Genomic DNA, 20,839 nt, shown 5'->3' on the forward strand with positions numbered 1-20,839 from the left:
TTTTTAATGGGAGTGAAGGAGTAGGTGCCATTTAAAGGATTTTAAAATAATAATTATGCTTTTTGTTGGAAAAAACCATATCAGACAAACATTGTGTTCAGGACGATTGTACTGTAGGATCAGACCTTCATGGGGGCTCAGCTCCTAATCAGGATTTGACATACAATGCCCTGCAAGTGCAAAAAAAACATTACTTTTACATTTATTTATTTTTAGGGCTGCTGAGATCAAATTTAGGGGTGCTAGTCTAGAGCACTCATAAAAAAGAGTCTAAAATTGCCCCTGATTTTGTTCCAAGCAGAGTATTTGTGTATGTATTAATAAATGTCTGGAGGGGAGCTTATCTTATATGTAAATATATATATTACCTACCAGTGTCCACTATTTATTTTTTGGTAATTTTGGTAATGTACAACAAATGTATAGGCTCCATGGTTATTTCTGTTATGGAAAAAGAGGAATCCCATTCTTTGCAATATTATGCAATTTAATTGCAAATCTACTATTATTAGGGCACTTTTGAGCAACTGATTATTTAAAAAGTTTACGTTGATTTTTGTTAAGTTTGCAATAGTCGTTTGATATCAAAAATAAATTAGCTGTTTAAAAGTTAAATGCAAGCGGTGCCTACCAATCAGCGCGTTGCCTTGTTTACTTGTCATGTTTCGTCTCCTACTACGAATTTGCTTCAGATTTGATTGACGGCACATTCGACCAATCAAAAGTTAGCATGCGGACCTGTAGCCAATCATAGGCCTTGTTCACGCCTTATATTTGAACCAATGACGTTGTTGTTGCCACGGGATACGACCAATCACAGCGGTGGGCGGGTTCTCGTTCAAGTAGCGCGAACGGTTAAGGGACGTACGGCTGCGAGAAAATGGCGATTAAAGAAGAGTTTAGGGTATGAGAATAACACTGTTTTAAAACTTTAAGAAGCTTTTGATAACATCCACTAAGCTCTAGTGTGTCTCTTTATATATAGCGGATGTGTAAAGTTATTTTAAAACGACGACAAGAGTTCAATTTATGTCACACTTAAGTGATGCTAATGAGAGTTAGCCGAGAAACATGAAGACAGCTAATGCCAGTGAGTGTAAATGGCGTCTCTGTATACACACACAATGAACGACCCCGTCATCAGGTCAGCACACGTCTACTCGTCTAGCAGTGAATAACATTTGATCGAGGCTTGACCTGTTTTCATGGCTCATCGCTGAGGGACGGCATGGCTTTACACAACTTGGTGTTTGTTATCGACGTGGATTATGGAGATCACGAGTCAGTCGATCAGCTGGAAGTCAGAAAACATCTATTGAAACGAGGATTACTACAAATATTGCTTCATTTCGGCTACAAATATGGATTTGAGAAACTGCGCTGGGGTTATAAATTCTTCCAAGGTAAGACTACTCGCAATGCCAGCTTCATATCAAGAGCAGGGGTTGAAGGAGAAATAATAGTACACCAAATTCTTCATATAACTCAATTGCACCAAATGTCTAAAAGTATGACTAATGGTAGCTAGAGGGACCTCAGTGTTATCAGTCTGAACTTAGTGTCATTTTGTATTGTTGGTTCATTAACTGAGATACAGGGTTCACACGGTCATGAAATTCCTGGAAAAGTTATGAAATTATTTTCCAGGCCTGGGAATAGTTTGGGATTAGGTGAATGTTTTGGAAAAGTTTAGCATTAGTAGTAGTGTTTATTCAGTCATCACAACACAACAAACAGAAAAGTACTTTTTAAGTACAGTATACAATAAGTATATAGATTCTAAATAACAGTATAAAGTAATTAATGTATGATGTTCATGACTGAAAAGGTATAGGCAGCTTATATATGACTATCCTACATAAAAACCCACATTAAATTATGCTACCCACCAAAAAAATGAAAATGAGAGAAAAAGATTTTTCAATGTGTAACTCTCAAAAATAGGGATGAGCCAATCTGATATCAAAGATAACGGATATAAGACAGCCTGCATGTCTGCATGAACTTAGATTTATTTATTTTTAATAAACACAGGTCAAATTTGTACATTTGCATAGCTATATAAAAAATGTGTATCAAAACACAAACATTTAAGAAAGGATGTATTTTATTTCCATTTTGTATATTTGGGGTCAAATTTGGAAAAGTCTGGCTTAAAGAAATGTGTCTACGGTGTTTTAACAGCTACTTAAATGTAAAAATGGGTCAAATTTGACCCTAAACAGTACGTAAGGGTTAAAAACTCAAAACCTGAACTGATGGTAACAAAAGTAAAAGCAGTGTAATATTGTTTCCAAAATCAAAGATTTTACATACATTAGCTCAGTGGATTGCTGCATTATTACATAAATACTGTTTTTAATTCTCCTTCTTTTAAAGTCTTTTGTGTTTTTGATGGGTTTTTTATGTGTCTTCCAAGGTAAGACTTCTCGCAATGCCAGCTTCATATCAAGAGGATCAGACTTCAAGGAGCTTCTGCACAAAACATTTGAGGACTTTGAGATAGAGTTTGACTCCAAGTTTGACATAAAGGATAAACTGTGCAGCTCTCAGCAGAAGCAGAAGCAGCAATGCAATCAATCTGCTTCAGTTCAAAACGCACTCAAAGAAACCCTGCTGGACTTCCAGTGGGACAGACCGGACATCACCTCTCCTACTAAACTCTCCCTGAGGCCCAGAAAGTCCAGCCGGCCTGGAAAGCCCAGTGTTGTTTCACAGGAGGATGATTTTTTAACAAGCAACGGGAGGAATGTGGTGTTTATTGTGTCAGAGTGTCCACAAACAGGGTCACAACTCATGAACTACCTCTCTTTGAGAAAGCATGGCTTGCCTACTACAGATATATCAGAGCACATTATATCCAGGGGTCTTCACGACATGCTCGTTCAGAGACAAGTTGTGCTGCACTGGATTGACAGCAGGTCTCATATACAGGTGAGTACAGCATGTAGTACTGCAGCTTTCAAGGGGGAGCTATTTACTTTACATAATGTTGTCAGAGAACATTACATAACTGCATAATTTAACTGTAACACGCTTTTAAAGACCATAAAAACACTTTTGAAATGTATCACAACATATAGAGGCCATTGATATACCATGAGGGCTGAAACTAGCGATTATTATTTATTGTCATCAATCATGTTTATTATTTTCTGGATTAATTATTGAGTCATTTGGTCCATAAAATGTCAGTAATTGTTACTCAAAGCCCACGATGCAACCTTAAATGTCTTGTTTTGTCCGTAACCTCTCAGTCTCTTTTACACAAACATTTCTGACCATTTATCGCAGGTCATGAAATGTGAGGATCACCTCGGCTCCAACAAGCTGTCCGAGGTCCTGGCGCAGATGGGTGGCAAAGTAATGCCGGTGGTCGCACTGCTGAACCTCTGCTGCACTCAGAAGTCAGACTCCAACTTCAGGAGAGAGAGCTTTACGTTCAGATCTGGCATCGGATACCTTCTGTCGTCTGAAAGGCTGCACCGCCTGGCTTTCCCTATCACAAGGGGGGTTGTGCAGTTGGAGCAAGGTTGGTAACATTTAAGAGAACCTTTAGTAACGTCTGGTATGATCCATTAGACACACATGACTCAAACTAGCCCCAGCTTGAGCATATATTCGAGTCACAGAGGTAACCAGTTGTTCCACTAAAGAATAGTTAACTGATGATGTTTGAATAACTCATAAAGTCATTTAAAAACACTCATCATTGTTCTAAAGGTATTTTCAGCTTCCTTGAAAGACTTTTTTTAACCATCTGCATATAAAAAAATATTCTGTCCTCTGAATGGTAAAAGATTTTTAGTCTGTCTTCCAAATTGGACCTCTGCTCCTGAATCAAAACAAAAATGGTGAAGAGCATTTTAGGATTCTGAAAATGCGTCACAACAGTGTTTTTAAACGGTCTTGCAGGATTTCCAAACATTGCTGTCTAATTGTCTTTTTAAGGAACTGATGTGACCCAAAAGCATGGCATCACGACAGGCACAAACTGCTGCTAGACTCAACAAACTTGAAAAAGTCCAGCTAATATAATGGTCCACGTGATCTATAGTTTAAATACTGTTAGTGACTGAAAACAACAATATTGGGCTTTATAAAAATGTCTCATGTCAGTAGTAATAAATAAATATATAAAAAAAAAGAATAATAATTTGACATGAGCAAAACACAACAGGACCATGATAAACAAGAGAGGTAAAGAGCATTAAGCCTAGTGTTGACAGAACGAAGAGCCATTATTCACTTGTGTTGCTCTTCACCCACCCAGGCGATGTGACACAGAGCTGTGCTGTAATGGTGGAGCCAGTGTCTCGCAGACAGAGGCTTCTCTCAGAGTCCGTGGAAGTCTGCCTGAAAGGAGTGCTTCAGGGCTGGGACCCCTCATCACTGACACAGACCTCCACAGAGTCATGGGTGCTCCAGTGCTCCAGCAACAGTGACCAAGGAGCTGCTGCTGCCTTCCAGCATCTCCTCATGGAGCTCTCTGCTCATGCTCTGCACATGGTGAGACGTCCCAACACAGCGGTGCTATTTTATACAGGATCCACCCACCAACAACATATTAGTTTATATTACTCTGCATTTTCTGAAACATTTTTTTCAGATGTCATAAATATTAATTGTAAATGTTAGATTTTTGTGTTTTTTTAAGCTGTCAGATTTGAGCTGACATTCAACACAGAGAAATGAATTTCAGAAAAAGGCACACATCTTTTCTCACTTTGAAAAATGGGCAGCACTCTCTTCCAAATATGGAAAATAGACAAGGCAGGTTGAAGGAGAGACACTACACCAAATATCTAAAAGTGTGACTAAAGGTAGATTGTCCAATAAATCAAATATTTTAAATGCATCAATTGAGTGAATTAGTTTAGTTTAGTTTATTTGGATCCCCATTAGTTGTTACCAAGACAACAGCTACTCTTCCTGGGGTCCATGATTGCTGCTTCATTACATAAATACTGTTTTTAATTCTCCCTCTTTTAAAGTATTTTTGTTGTAATGATTTACTGATTTACTTCTTTTACTTTTTCTCCATCTTTTGCCTGTTCCTCTAGTTTGCTGAGGTGGGTGACAGCGGCCTGGTCTCCTCGGCGGTCCTTTCCCCCTTGTCACACTTTACAGCTCTGCTCACCGTCCTCCAGCCTCGGATCACTCAGAACGACCAGCTCCTCACCGCTGACATCGTTGCCCCGGCCGCAGCTGAAACCTCCTCTGACTTGCCAGATGTCGTGAGCAGCGTTCTGGGAGTAGTGTACGACATCATGGAGGAGGACGGTGACGGTATCGATGGTAAGGATAGAGTAGTAATAGGAGAAAGAGCACCCACATGATTCTGCCAAAGACTGTCAAAAGGTCTTAAGGTAGGATATTAAAATGTTAATAGTTGTCCAGAATGGCCACACTTGAAGCCTGCTGTGACAGAGAGGGAGAAGACACAATGTTCTTTAAATAGGGAGATAACAGCAAACATTTTCCGACAGCATCTCCTGGAACATTTTCATAGTGTTAGAAACTCTGGCTGATTTTCTGGTCTTTCACCAAACTATGCACTGAGCTTGGTGTTGAATTCAGTTAATTTGGGTTCACAAAAACACAGACAGAAACTAAACTAACGTTCCTCAGGAATGAGGTTTATAATTCATTATCCATATCAGTCTTAACAAAATAGTTCCTCATTATCAGCAGTACACCAAATCTCTTCTGATGTTCTGTGTTTATTGTGTCTTCTCCTTCCCTTTTCTTTTCTTGTCTCTTCCTTTTTCTCTTTGGCATCTGCCTTTGGACATGCTTATATTAGATAAGACCGGCTTTCGTGATATTTGGCAGCCAATTGTATGACTGTGACCATGACAACTGTTTTTCATCTTACATATTCACTCACATAGTTATGGTCCTGATCTATGTGCATGCCTTATTAAAATAGCAGATAAGACACCAAAACTACTACATGTTTGATTGTGTCACGCTGCTTTATGTTTTAAATGCATGTAGGATTTTATAGCCAACTATTTATTGTGTGTTTTTTTTTTTCCCTTTATTCCTCAGACCAGCCAATCAGCCATCCTGTTCCAGAGTGGGCCCAGCAGGAACTCGGTCATTGTCCGCTGACAACAGGCGTGTTGGAGAGTTGGTTCCCTCAGTCGGATCAGTCAGGAGTCAGTCCCCATTTAATGGAGTCATTGAGGTATGGGCATTTTAATTTCAGTTAGTTAGTTACATAGAGATATATAAAGATTGACAAGACTAATAAAAGGACGGTTACTGCTGTGGTCCTGATGTTGTATTTCGTGTATTGTTGAGCAGGTTGCTGCACGCAGCGCCAGATCAGAGAGAAGAGGAGGAGTCTGTCTTACAGCAGGAGCTGATCAGTGATCTGTCCGAACTGTATCAGACATCCCTGGGCGCAGACAACAAGAAGGGCAAGAAACGTAAGAAAGTTTAATGCATATTTTAAGTGTTTCTATGATGGTCATGACATTCAGAAAAGTATGGATTTCCTTTAATGCAGCAATGAAGTAAACTTTTTTTAATTGTGAGTAAATAGGAGCAAAAACATTCCTGTATTTCGTTGTCAAAATAACATAGAGAGCATCATGAATACATTTGTCTTGGTGTAATTTTCCTTCTTGACCTGCAGGTGGCGCCCAGCGCACCCCAGTGAAACAGAAGATGAAGACGATGAGCCGCTCTTTGCAGATGCTGAATGTGGCGCGGCTCAACGTGAAAGCCCAGAAGGACCAGGCTGAAGCCGAGCAGTTGGGGGCGGAGGTCAAGGGGTCAGACAGACAGGGGAAGAAACGGTCAAGTGACAGAAACAAATCTGCAGGAGCCAACACCATCAGTGAGTGTCCCCGTCAAAATGTTATAACACTGTTATTCTACAACATTTCAGACCTTTTAAGATTGAACATTTTTAAATCCAGGCTAAAGATGTTTCTCTTTTCATGTGCTGATGATTGAGCTCTTTTAAAGCACTTTAAATTTGTATCTTTCATTTGCACTGTTTATGTTCTTTTAATAATTTTAATACAAATCATTATTTTATGCTGCACTCCAAGGAGACGCATTCTAGCTAGTTTTGAGCCGTAGCAGAACTCAACATAAAATAAGAATTTACATTATGTTTTAAAGCCCAGAGAGAAAAAAAACTCTAAATGCTTATTGATAAAGTGAGTTATTCAGTAATTTTAACATGGTAACAACTTACATGATGTATCTTCTCCCTTTGCTCAGGTTTCACCAGTGAGGCAGAGCTGCTCTCCCATCTGAAATCCAGTTATGAGAAGACCGTAGCAGAGAGAGACTTGTCCCTCATCACTGGTTCCCAGCAGCTCCTGTCTGCTGTGAAAACCTTCCTAATTGCAGAATCCGACCTGGAGGTGAAACTCAAAAGAGCTTTTCATGACTAGTTATTCTTATCTAATCGTGCGTTAATTGATAGATGATTATGCTACACAATTGTAGATGCCACATATCGTGATGTCAGTTAGTACATTTTTGTAGATTGCCAGATTGCAGCTTTAACGCTTATAAGCACAGGAGAATTTATTACATTTACAACAACATGTGTAACATTTGATGTCTGTTTTACAGGTGAAGACTTCACTGTTTGTCCAGCAGCACCTCGTCAAGACCAGCAAATCAATCAGGCAGTTCTATGGCACAGCTGCTGATGTTGAGAGCAAAGTTAGAGAGTGAGTGCTTTCTATTCTCTCTGAGTTATCTTGTTTTAAATTCAGCCATACATTTCAGAATGAGTGTATGGATCAGCCAATTAACCCCCTGACTCCCTACCAGATATGCATGTATGTGTACTCTGGTTGATAATTGAAGGTTAATAAAGTAATTTTACTCCACAGTCAGGTCAGTTATCTTTAGAAGTCAGTAACACAAGTTGTCTCCTGTAGGTGCCAGATTCAAGCGTTGTTGAGACTGGAGCTGTGCAGACTGTTCTCCTCTCCGGAGCAGGCCGACTCACTGGATGCTGATCAGATGGCAGAGGAGGTAGGATGCTCATTATTTACTACTGCTCGCCTCTTATGTGATAACAAAGATAGTTTATTCTTAAAGTTAGCACTGTTGCTCTTTTCATACAAAGATGTTCTTAAAATATATTTGGCTGGTTGTTTTTGTGCATTTTCTTTGACTGACAAAATGAAGTATGGCATTCATGTGATTGAGAACTGACCTTGTTAAATTAATTCCCCAAGTAAATCACAACAAACTAATACATTTTAGATTTTATTAAAAGATTACTTTACTGGTTTATGTCTGTATTAATCTCCATCAACTCCACAATAGAGAAACAAACAAATAAATTAAAACTTGTGCTCCTCAGGTGGCTGAAATGCTCAGGATTATCTCACTAACAAAAGACGCAGTTTTCCTTGCAAGGTTCCTTCAAGACGAGGTCCTCCCAGCGTAAGTACTTTGGGCTGACGAATGTGATTTTTTTGTGTGTGTGTGTGTTTCCCCCAGAAGATTGGTTAGATTGATTGATAATAGTTGTAGGAGCTGATTGTAAGGCCACCAGCAGTATTGCCGTGTTACTTTTAGTTACAAACTCATGATTTCGAGTTTTCTGCAGTGATAATAATTTGCCAACACACCTTCCTGCACGATCGCCTTAAATCTTATACTGATGCTCGCACCATGTGGCTGTAGGGACGGCAATCTGGCAGTTTGTCTGTCTGTCTGTCTGTCTGTTGGTAAGTTCACCACTTTGGTCCAGAGTCAAATATCTCAACGACTATTGACATGAAGTAAGACATTCATAGTTCCCAGACAGTGAATCATAATAAAATAAGTGATTCCCTGACTTTCACTTGAGTTATTAGGTGTTTTTATTTTTGAGTAATTTATGACAAAACTAACTATGCGTTAATGTTTGTTAAAAGTAGTGGGTGTTCTTTTCCTTATCCCAGAGAGGTTGTGTTTACATCTTTTTAAATTAAAAAAACAAACTCCACTAAGATATGTTATTTGTGAACATGTGTCCAAACTTTTGCACATAACTGTATCTCCACCATGTGGCTGACATTAAGCTTTAAGTGAAATGTCTTAGCAGTTATTGGATTGCTATGAACTTGTTGACATTCATGTTTCCCTCTGTATGAACTGTAGTGAAGTTTGGTGGTGCCTCAAGTTTTCATCTAGCACCATCATCAGGCCAAACTGGTTTATGACTAAACTAGCTCTCACCAATCCTGCACTTTTCGTATTAGACACATATTTCTGCTGTGTCTAATACGGCCTCACTGAGCTGCTAGCATGGCTGTAGGCTGATAATCTTGTTAAAAACAAAACTGATAAAAAATGCCAAGTTTGAAATGCCAGCTGTTTGTATCACAGCCTCCATATTGAGTTGTAATGGGGCAAGCACAGATTTTAACAAAAGCCCTTTCTGTGTCCTGCCAGGTTCCTAACAGCTGTCCCCAGGGTGCTCGCGGATATCTACCACAGTCTTGGCACTCAGCTCCCCGAGGCCTTGGTGGCTGTTCTGCCTGCTGACTTCTTCAGTGACGAGTCGGTTGCCAAGGACAGCCTTTCTCCTTCGGCCTCCTCGCCTCCCCTTTCCACACACAGCCTGGTTTCAGATGGAAAAGATCGTCTGCAGGACCTGAGAAATCGCTCAGCCAAAAAGAGGAGGTGAGGGGGAGGCTTTATGTTAGCTGAAAAGACTCTTTTTTTTCTTTTTTTTTGGGCCGGAACTGAAAATTACGAAACACTACAACAAGAAAATGACATTTCAGTGAAGATAATGACAAATTTTGCTCATTGAATGTTTGCCTTTTCACTGGAATTTATCGCAATTGTATGATGGATGTGTTTTGTAAGGAACATGTGCAGGATTAAAGGATTGTCTTTTCTTCTTCTTTTTTTTAGGAGTGGGATGCTGACTCGTCATCGCAGCATGACTGAATCATCGCAGAGCCTACGACAAATAGAGATACCTAAAAAGAATACAAGAACTGTAAGATGATCAAAGAGGATTAGTCAGCCTTGGTTTACAATGAAATCTTGATCAACTAGTATTTTCATAAAGTCTCTAATGTTTGCATTTTGACCTGCTGCAGATTATTCAAAGGCATGTCATCTGTTTCAAAGTTTGACATGTGATTTTTTTCTTTTTGTGTGTGTGTGTTTTCAGTCAAAATCAAAGGTGTCAAAGGTGTGTGTTGCTTTGGAGAAGCGTGTTGAAGAGCCAAAACCTCAGAAACAAGACACACAAGGTATGTTCTGTTTTACATCCAACTTGATCAAAAACCCCTGTATGAAACTTTTGGCTGCTCAACCCGAAAATCTACTTTTGGTCATAAAACTGTTAAAAGTTTGTAGTTTTTTCTTTTAATTCAGGAATGACTTAACTCACTCACTCCCCTGCTGTCTCTGGGTTTGCTCAGTATGTTTCAATTACTCATAGTTCTGTGAAAATGTGGTTAAATATACGACTTCTGATGGGCCTTTGAAGAGGGAAAGACTTTGTAACTGACTACATTCAAATTGACTTCAGCCTCTCTGCAACAAAAAGCAAACTACAGACTCTTGTAGGGGGGGAAGAGTCCTTCTCTAAAGATAGATTTTGGGTGGAGTCATACATGATACCAATTTGACACCTTAAAATTAGTTTTGAAGCAAAAGCCTACATAAGGAGGTGGGCAGTAAGCATCACTGTGTTGACACCCGAGTCCTAAATGGAGACCTTGTTTTGATTGTCCACAGAGGTGACCAAGGTGAGGAGAAACCTGTTCAACCAAGAGATTGTTTCCCCCTCAAAGAAAGCAAAGCTGCCAAGGAGTCAGTCTGTGTCCGCTGTGGAAGGAGTGAAACGCAAACGATCTCAGTCTGAAGGTACAAGCTGTTATTATCATAGCAAATTAATATAAATATAAAACTTTAGTAAAAGAAGGAATGAAAGCTAACAAAACAACCTTGATATACTAATAATCCCTACTAGATTAAAAGTAAATGAAAAAGTTAAAAAAAAAAAAAAAAATTGAGTGAGTTTATATTTCACCACACGTCCATTTGTCCACGTCTTTTCATTAAAATGATCTCAATGGAAATTCTTCCTTTTACAGAGAGACACAAACTTATAACAAAGAAAGTATGTGAAACACCGCTCCACAAACAAGTGTCCAGTCGGCTCCTTTATCGGCAGAAAATGGGAAGGTATGTTTATTCATGAATAGCTTGATTTATTGATTGACATTTATTGCATTGTCTCTCATTGCCAACTGATATACATGAGGCATATATACTGTTGTGTTATTTTTCAGGAGATCTGACCCAAATGAGGAATGCATTGTGGAAGAATCCCCAGTAAAACCAGCAGAAGGTATTTTTACTGAAACCAGAACTTTTTTTGTTTTTTTCTTCACACAAAATATGTGCATGAATATATGGATTATAATCTACATTTGTCTTGTTTATGAGTACACAAATAAAAATAGGTGTTGTCTTTTGCAATGAAGTAATCAGAGATACAAGCAGAGCAGGAGTCTGAGGACTGAATGTTACAATATTGATTTATATACAGTATAATTAAGGTTAAATACAGTTGCACAGAAAATATTTTAATTTAAATAATATGACACTTTCTTTTTTTTTAAAACTGAATCCTGCTAGAAACAAATTACAAATACATTTCTTTACAATTTTAAAATATAAAATGTCTATTTCTTTTCAATTTTTATTTTTGACAGTATGTTACAATTATAATACATTTTACTTATTTTTTTTTTTTATTCCCTTGGATTTGATTTCTGAGGTTGCAGTTTTATACAATTCAGCTAAAGCCTGTAACTTAATTAATGATCTTTTTTGTTGAATTGTATGAAGGTGAATTATAACATTACTCATGCTTTGTTTTTGTTGCAGACCTAAGAAGAAGCCCAAGGATAAAGAAGTTTGCTCGAAGACATTCAACTATCTTCTATTCAAGTTCTCAACCTCGCTCCCGAAACCTGGAGAGGGCTCTGTCTGCATCCCAGCTGAGTCTCAGCGACAGCAAAATCAGCAACATTAATGTAAAAACTGTTCGGTCTCCGATGCGACTTCTTTTCGGGGCGGCTGCTTCTCCCACTCGTCCTTCTACCTCTGGAGAGTCGACGAGGGCCTCTAGGAGAAGACTGTCCACAGACTCTAGTGTCTTTGAGGTTTGTCTCCACTTCATAATATGATTAATTAAAACACATTACAGGCATTAGTAGATGTGCTTAATATGATGTTGTTGTTCCTTTATTGAGTAAAAACAAGTGCAGAGTGGATTCTTTTACTTTCATAATGTAATTTTACTTCATGGGCCTTAAAAATATGTTACAGCATAATTTTTAGAGTAAATCTGTTCAGCTCTCCATTTAATTACAATATACAGTACTTTGCAAAAGTCTTAGGCCACTGCCATCATACAAACAGAAAATACAGGAAATATTTACACAAAATTTAACATTAATTATTAAATATTATCATTAATCAAGGTTTAAGAGAGCCGGGTTCCTGCTATTGCTGAAGTGTAAGGGGGAGGTCACTAAATACCTGCCCTTTTAGCCTAGAGAAGCTGCTTTTTCAGGTTTTTTTCTTGTTTTTTAATACTGCATACACGTTTCCTGTATTTTTTGGTTGTATTCTGATAAAGAGACTAAGAAATAATTATATATGGTCATTACAGCACTGCTAAAACGACTTTTGCACAGTACTGTACATAATTTCATTCTTCCATCTTCTCATTATAATATGCTAAACTATTAATTTGACTAAGTTATGTGATTCTTTAGGATAATATTAAAAAAGGGCATATTTTATAATCGTGTATCAGTGTTGATCCTGAGTGGAATTTAAGTGCTTTGTTTTGTTTGTTTTAGAGTCCAAATAAAACACCGACAAAGTCACCGAGCAAACGTGGGCGAGCCATTCATGGAAACACATCCCCCAGAACCCCAGGAACCCCCAAAACTCCAACCAGGACACATGGTCTCTTAGTTGCAGAGAGCCCCGTCGCAGGCAGCTCTCATGAGCTCGGTATGGCTTTGAGAGGCAGTCCTTTCAGATCTCCAGCCAGAAGGACTCTGGTGGTAGAGACGCCGACAAAACAAAGCCCGATGGGAAACCAGCTGAAGGGTATTCTCAGGACTCCGGTTAAAGCTGGGGGTGAATGCAGCTCTTCATCTGGATCACATGTACTCAACAGCCCAGTGTCCAGGACTCCCAAAAAGAGCGTCACATGGTCTCCATCTCCACAAAAAAGTAGAATAGCGGAGAACGTTACTTTCAAGGTGCCGGTGTCGCCGCACCTTGCATCTCGCATTTCTCCAAGACTGCGGAGGACACTGAACATGTTTAGCAGTCCTGTGAAAAGCAGCAACAGCAGGTCTGACATTTACAAAACTCCAGAAAAGACATCTCCAACAGCACACAACTTTTCTTGTCACGTAAGCTTGTTAAAGATTTCGGGGGATGTAAATACTGTGTTTTTGACACCAGAAAAAGATTACAGGTCATCTGAAAGACTTGACAACGGGATGAGAACTCCTGTAAAAGACACTAAAAGTGACAATCTACTAGAAAACCCTCTTTCACAATCCACCCCCCCTCCAGACGACCGTCTCTCACCTAAACTCAACAGTGCAGCTCAAACCAAGACTCTCAGTCCTAATTACCAAATGATGACTCGTTCTGGACGAACCCCGGGCAAAAGTTCAAATATTGCATCCCCATGTAAGCCAGTAGGAGACGGTACAGTTTCAGAGGGATCAGATAGTTTACTTAGGTCGCCAGCAAAGTCCCTGACGACAAGAATGAGGTCCAGTCAAGGTGCTAAAACCAGACATAACTTAAGATCCCAGTCTAATGAAAATGTTCCCTCCAAACTAAACACAGAAGCTGCTGAGAGCTGCGACCTTGTGGAAAAGCACACACGGTTCGATACAAAAGACGAGATACAAGCTGACCTCTCACAAACCTCCGAAACGGACTCGAGTTCCCACACAGACTCACAGCAGCTTAAATCCTCACATTTCAACTCCCCCACCACAGACGAGGAGAGTATCGAAATTGTCAATGCGGCAGTTGTTAAGACGCAGTTTAGCGGGGGACTCAAGATGAACATCAGCTTTTCACGGAAGCCTTCAAAGTCTAATGAAGACTTTGAGCCACCACAAGGCGCATCTGGGCGAAGCTACGGCTTCCGGCAAACCCCGGACCGCCAACAGAGGGAGGCTGCTGCTCGTTTGGGGTACGCTAACGACTCTCCTCGATTTTCAACCCCTAGAGGCCTCTCCAGGCAGGGTCGACAAACGGGTACGGGTACACCGAACCCTCTGACGTACCAAGTAGAAATGGAAATGCAAACATCGGGACTGCCCAAACTCAAAATCAAACGCACAGACTCAATGAACGCAGGTGATTTGGTCACTGATGGTCCTCGATCGGGAGGTCAGAGCCCTTTAGTTGGTGTGAAACCTTCTCAGATGGAAAGCCCTTTAGCTTTGTTCTCTAGACACAGAGATCATGGGTGCGTCTCGCCATCTCTCTGTACTCACGTCACCCCTGCCAAGAGCACGCCTGGGAAAGGTGGAAGTGTCCAAACTTACATTTGCCACTCCTACACCCCTACACGCCATCCTGCAGGACCAGCACTCTCTCCTGTGACTGCAGATATCATCCCCCTGTCCCCCTCACCTGTCGGGAAGGCGACCCCTGACAACCTCAACAGCTGGCCTCGGAGGAAGAGAGCCCAGATCGGTGTGTTTGGAGGAGCGAAGGATCGCTGCCTGAAGGGGGAGCCGCTGCTGGAGGAGCTGCTGGAGGAGGCAGAGCTCGGAGTGAGCAGGTTACAAGACACGGAGGACACCGACGAGCCCTCGAGCAACAAAGCTGCAGCGTTAACTCTGACGTCAAGACAGTCGCCTCCAGTCGGAGCGGATGCGTCTCCTCTTTCTCCTCGGGAAGACTTGTACTGGATAGAGAAGCTGGCTCATCAGGCCGAGTGCATTCATCCTCAGACCGCTGAAGAAGAAACGATGTGGACAGCTGGAAATGGAGACGTCAAGTCAAGTAAGCGATGAATGACCGACACCGTCTGTAACACAACATGAATCTTTATAAGCTTTAAAATGAGACTCTTTTTATTTGGATTTTCCAGCAAATTGACATTAAGTGATAACAGACAGTGCGGTAACAGACATAGTTGTACACCAGCATGCCAAAAATCCTCTATACCCAAACCCACCCAAGACAGGTCAGAACCAAACAGGGACAGACGACACATACAGGCATCTCGACGTAACTAACAATAAATGAATAAATACATTTGAAAATAAATAAATAAAAGGATAAAAATTATAAAAACATACAAGCAGAAAAGAAGGACAGACATGTAAGGATAGGAACTTAGTCTAAAGTAATATGAAACAAAACAAAGCTCACAAATATTCAGTGTAAATGTTGAGTAATTTTGCCAATGTCAAAACTAATCAATTAACTTACAATTGGCTCATAAAAAACAATTGACTAATTTGTAATTTGTCCTTATATTAAAAAATGTAACTATTACACAGTTTTTAAGGGGTTTAATAATAAAGACAGTTATTTTGTTCTTACATTGACGCAGTAAGTTGATAATGCAGCTTTTTAAAAGTATTCTGCCAGTTTGAGTCGCAGTAATTTAATCATGTCTGTCGTCTTCTTTATTTTGAACAGTTGCGACTCCTCCCAGCTCCAGCAAAACGAGGAAGCCGGTGACTGCGAGCGGGATTTTGGCCCTCACTCACTCTCCGCTGTTGTTCAAGGGCAGAACCGGTTCTGCTAGCAAGAGAACTCCACGTGGTAAAGGTGAGATGTTCAATGTTTGTGTTGCACAGTGGTGTTTAAATATTGAACAGTTTAATTAAGGGCACAATCTGTTTTCCAAATGTAAATAAAGTCATCTTCTAATCTGTAATATTAAAATGGAGGGATGGATATCACTATAAACTCAACTAGAATGTTATTCAGGTTTATTCATATTCATTGTGTGTGTGTGTGTGTGTGTGTGTGTGTGTGTGTGTGTGTGTGTGTGTGTGTGTGTGTGTGTGTGTGTGTGTGTGTGTGTGTGTGTGTGTGTGTGTGTGTGTGTGTGTGTGTGTGTGTGTGTGTGTGTGTGTGCGGTCTCTTTATTAAGATGCAAACAGACAATACAGGAAATATGTACACACAATTTAACATGAATTATTAAATGTTATTATTATCATTAGTGTTCTGTTTAATTTAGGTTTAAGAGAGCCAGGTTCCTGCTGTAGTGTAAGGGGGGAGGAGTCACAATAATCACCTACTATTTTAGCCAATAGAAGCTGTTCTTTTCTGTTTTTTAACACTCCTTACACATTTCCTGGTTGTATTATAATAAAGAAATGCTTTTCCCACTGCTAGAGCCCTGACCTCACCTCCATCCAACAAACACTTTTAACCCTCTCATACTGTTCATATTCTGACTTATAATTAGTCTCTACACCAATTCACATTCATAAACTCCCCATCAGTCATTAATAAATGATTGATTAATCGTTTTGTTTGATCAATTAAATGCAAAAAAAAATACATTTACAATCACTATTTTATTGTCCAGAAGATTTTATAGAATTTGATCAATACAAAAAATATTTTAATAAACAGGTCAAACTTGTACATTTACATATATAAAAATGTTTAACAGCTGCACAACATTTTAAAACAATTTTATTTCCATGTTTGTATATTATGGGTCACATTAGGAAAAGTCCACCTTGAAGAAATGTGTTTATGATGTTTGTTTTTTTTTACAGCTCTCAAATGTAAAAATGGCTCAAATTTGACCCTGAACAGTATGTAAAGGGTTAAGAACTGACATCACCCTAACTGTGAATTTACTAACCTACCTCTTTATCTCCTAAATGTTGTAGATGAAGCTGCATCAGAGAGGAGGATGGACGTTGACGTGGAGGTCTCTCCCTTCAGTCAGCCGATGAGACGCTCAAACACGTCGGGGAAATCGTACAGCAGGAAGAGGCTGCTCCCCTGAATCACATCATCCATCCGTCCATCCGTCCTTCGGCAGGCAGAGCAAAAAACAAATCGGCTCATTCTGTGTTTAAATGGGAACTTTTGAGACTTTTCTTTGACACATTTTGTCAGGAGTGCTTTTGATGGCAGATCTGAAAGATGTCTTTTTAAGAACCGCTTCAAAGGTTTGTTAGATGAATGTCCCTTTCAGACTCCTCCGCCAACACTTTCCACCCTGACATTTTCTCGTCTCACCAGCAGCACCAGTTTGATATGTGGACATTTTTAAGACTTACAGTTTTATAGGTAAGTTTCACACTGAGGTTTTAAGCTCTTGAAGAGTTTCAGTTTATTCAAAATGTCCTTTAGTGTTCCTATTGATGATTTATTTTGTGCCATATTTCCTGTTTTTAGGTTTTTCCGAAGCTAAAAACTTGGAAAATAATGTATTTTATGTAATCGGCCTTTTTTACAATCAAGTCGGGGCCTTAATGTATGTGAACTGTTTGTGTTTATTTATTAGTTTGTTTTGTTTTTTCTTGTCATAAAATTGCTTTTAAGTAAAAGGGAAATATTGAAGGAGGGGAAGATTTATTGATAATGTAAATATGTTAAAAGTTACCAAAGTCTTTTTAAATATCAGTTTTCATAACTACTTTACTGGAATGTTTTGGGGGGTTTATTTGTTACCCTGATTTGCCACAATTCACCAGTGAACATATTCTTTTGCAGCATTTTGGGATTTAAAAAAAAAATATTATCTTCCATTTCATCATACTGTCGATACTCTGAGCAATACAGTCTTTACATTTCATCATCTCCCCACATCCCAGAAAATAAAGAAACACCAAAAATAAGCAAAAAGCATCACTTCAATTACATGCAGTGAGCCGAAATTATGTCTTTATCAACAGTCTATTAAACTTTTTTTTAAATAACAAAATATCTACTCTTGCTTGTATTTTGAATTTTCACATTCGAGGTAAAAAGTGACCAACAAAAATCATTACTTTTGTCCACAAATATTGTTTTGCAATGAATGCTCAAGTGAACATTTTCAAAGTAAACAGATACTTCTTGTTTTTTAGGGGTGACTTTTATAATTTCAGTTTATCAGCTGCCAGCAAATAAAATGAAACCTGATACTTTCTCCTTGTATTCAAACACCTGTTCAAAGGTCGACACTCTAAAAGCACACAGCTCTTCATGAACTCTCTGCAGGTGGCACATTTAATGAATGTTTGCAAATAAAATCACATTTTTTCACAGCTGCTAATAACACAAACACTTTATAATCCAGTTTATTATTATGAATTTGATTGTTTTCATCTGAGCTTTTAGGCGTTTTGACCGTATAGATTCTGTGGATATCATTATTCGCTGTTAGTAATGAGACCGGCTCTGCAATCAGGCACCAGTTGTTTGCTATAGCTGAGATAAGGTGATACACGTCTTACAGGGGCCGTTTTTTTGCTGCACCTGAAGACGGTGAAAGTTTCTGTTTTGGGGTCATGCAGGGACGATACCTATAATCACCTGTCACACCCTGATTACACAGTTTATAGCCGTTGAAGTTATAACGTGACTTCATTCAACAGTCTGCTGATGATTAGGGTATACATTACACAGTGAAGAGGATACAAACTTGTACTACTGCTTCATTTATGGACTTAATTTGCATAAATAGATGTAAAATTTGTTTAACTTTCATCATGAAAGTAAAAACAACAATATGAGCTGTGTTTTCAGCGTTGTAAAACAAAGTCCAAATGAAGTGAATACATTTTATATAGGCACAATAAATTTACAGCAGTGTACGTGTTTTCCCTGTAACAGCCACATCTTTTTTTGCCCTTGCAGCCGGTTGAAGTCAAAGTCGACTTTATGATTCCAAAGAGGGAAATTCCAGTTGTCAAAGTGCAGATACAGATATACAGATATTAAAAACAAATAAATAGATACACATGTCCTCCTTCCCTCCCCAAGCTAGCAACTTACTAACTTTCACCCCCCTACACACACATCCTCGATACGCATGCCCAACACACACACACCACAGACAATAAATTAACCTTAAAATCAGCCAGTAAAGTATACTAGAAATAAAGAAAATATTACACAAAATATTGCACAAAAATAGACCATCAAGTCTTTGTTTTGAACTGTGTTTTCCATTTAAAGGTCTAATTGCTGAAGGGACAAACGACTCTACCTAGTGGTTTTTATTTTCCTTTGGAGCATCCTTCCCCTACCCTGATGAGTAGGGCTGCTGAGGATGCACTCAGCCTTGCTCAAAATCAGATCTTTACACAACTGAGCAGCCGACATCTGATTGCACCCAACCCATCTTAATCATGCGCTGCAGCTTGTCCTGATCTTGCTTGCGCATGTTACCAAAAACACAAATCAAGCCACAAATGAAGTTCAACAGAGTAGTTCAGTATTTTTTCCCTCTAACCAACAGGTTTGTACTTCTTTGTTTCAAATACACCCCATGTGTTGTAGACTAAGTCCATTTCCTGCAGAAATACAATGTGAACTTTGATCAGAGTACTGTACGCCAACTATGTCCTCTTTAATCCACAGATTACTGAATTATCCTCCATAAGGAGCTCAGGCCCTGAATGTTACACAGTACGGCCTCTGTCTGATCACTGATGACTGAAGGCGACTCTGTAAATGAACACGTCTGATTACTGACCACTGCCAAATTAATACAAATTAAAAGGGTGACGTTACTGAAAGGCAGTGACAAAAATCTCACACAAGAACATTTTTGTATTTTTGTCCTCAAACTCTTATTTTCTCTGTGAGCAGTGATGGAAAGTACTCAAGTACAATTTTAAGGTACTTGTACTTCAGTATTTCCAATTGATGCTACTTTATATATTGTACTTTCTACTCCACTACATTTATTTGACCGCTTTAGTTGCCACAATGGATAATATAATATAACAAGTTCAACACATTGTTAAAGATGAAACATTTCTTTCTTTCACATTTCTGATGTCTATGAGTTGTTAACAGCTCCACCAAATAGTGATTTTTCCCTTTAAACATCTCACATGGTTTCATTTCAATAAATGTTCAAATGATCCAATATTTCACCAAAAATCAAAGATTAGAGAAAAAGTCCAAAAACTGAAAACACATTTGTGTATCAGAACTTTGTTTTTTCTTCTTTCCTCTCCCATTAATCATCTCACGACCCCTCAGATTTATCTCATGACCCTTTGGAGGGGCCCCACCCCTAGATTGGGAACCACTGGACTAAACTAGCTAACTGTATATAAAGTAGTGTAAACTAGCTCCACCTCCAGCAGCTACAACAGTAACATGCTGCTCTAACACTGATGCTTCACTATTAATAATCTAATGATGTCATATATAATAATATATCAGTCAGATGTGCAGGGCATTGATCCAGCTTTCTAGACAGATGTGCTCAGTCTAAACTCAGAGTAGGACTATAATAATAATGATAAAAATCTGTACTACAGTGATAAAGATCAGATTTAGAAAGATTCTCTATTTATTTTTATTTTCTGATAATATTGATCTTGTGAATGCTGAAAATTGCTTGGAAGTCATAGTTCACCTACAGTTACTACCTGTGACATCCAATGGAGTCACTGGATAAAGGGACCTATAGCAGCCCCTCATTTTCCATAAGTAAAGCCAAGGCAGCCGTGACGCACAGCAATGAGGAAGTTGCAGCAGTTTGAATGACTGGATTAACCTTGTGAGGAGTCTTTATGCAGAGGAAGTTTATTTGTCTGTGTTATAAAAAAAGGAGAAGATGAGTGAGTTCATG

At 39.1% G+C, this 20,839-nt stretch overlaps 1 protein-coding gene across 1 annotated transcript; it reads left to right on the forward strand.

Annotated features, from left to right (window-relative positions):
* The first annotated feature begins 1,072 nt into the window (after positions 1 to 1,072).
* ticrr (TopBP1-interacting, checkpoint, and replication regulator) lies at positions 1,073 to 17,044 on the forward strand. Its single transcript, XM_062420819.1, has 22 exons — positions 1,073 to 1,403; positions 2,420 to 2,934; positions 3,295 to 3,532; positions 4,274 to 4,509; positions 5,064 to 5,298; positions 6,055 to 6,193; positions 6,313 to 6,437; positions 6,647 to 6,850; positions 7,243 to 7,388; positions 7,603 to 7,703; positions 7,917 to 8,013; positions 8,348 to 8,430; positions 9,427 to 9,657; positions 9,895 to 9,982; positions 10,160 to 10,241; positions 10,732 to 10,866; positions 11,091 to 11,181; positions 11,289 to 11,347; positions 11,890 to 12,167; positions 12,873 to 15,063; positions 15,709 to 15,840; positions 16,926 to 17,044. The coding sequence occupies exons 1-22, from the start codon at positions 1,229 to 1,231 to the stop codon at positions 17,042 to 17,044; spliced, it is 5,700 nt and encodes a 1,899-aa protein (XP_062276803.1). The 5' UTR covers positions 1,073 to 1,228.
* Positions 17,045 to 20,839: the final 3,795 nt, after the last annotated feature.

Source organism: Scomber scombrus, chromosome 6, assembly GCF_963691925.1.
Source record: "Scomber scombrus chromosome 6, fScoSco1.1, whole genome shotgun sequence".
NCBI lineage: Eukaryota > Metazoa > Chordata > Actinopteri > Scombriformes > Scombridae > Scomber > Scomber scombrus.

Excerpts from the sequence above, each read along its gene's own strand:
- ticrr (XM_062420819.1), top strand. The coding sequence starts at position 1,229 with ATGGCTTTACACAACTTGGTGTTTGTTATCGACGTGGATTATGGAGAT. Across the intron at positions 4,510-5,063 it reads CTGCTCATGCTCTGCACATG|TTTGCTGAGGTGGGTGACAG; the intron begins GTGAGACGTCCC and ends CTGTTCCTCTAG. Across the intron at positions 11,348-11,889 it reads CCCAGTAAAACCAGCAGAAG|ACCTAAGAAGAAGCCCAAGG; the intron begins GTATTTTTACTG and ends TTTTTGTTGCAG.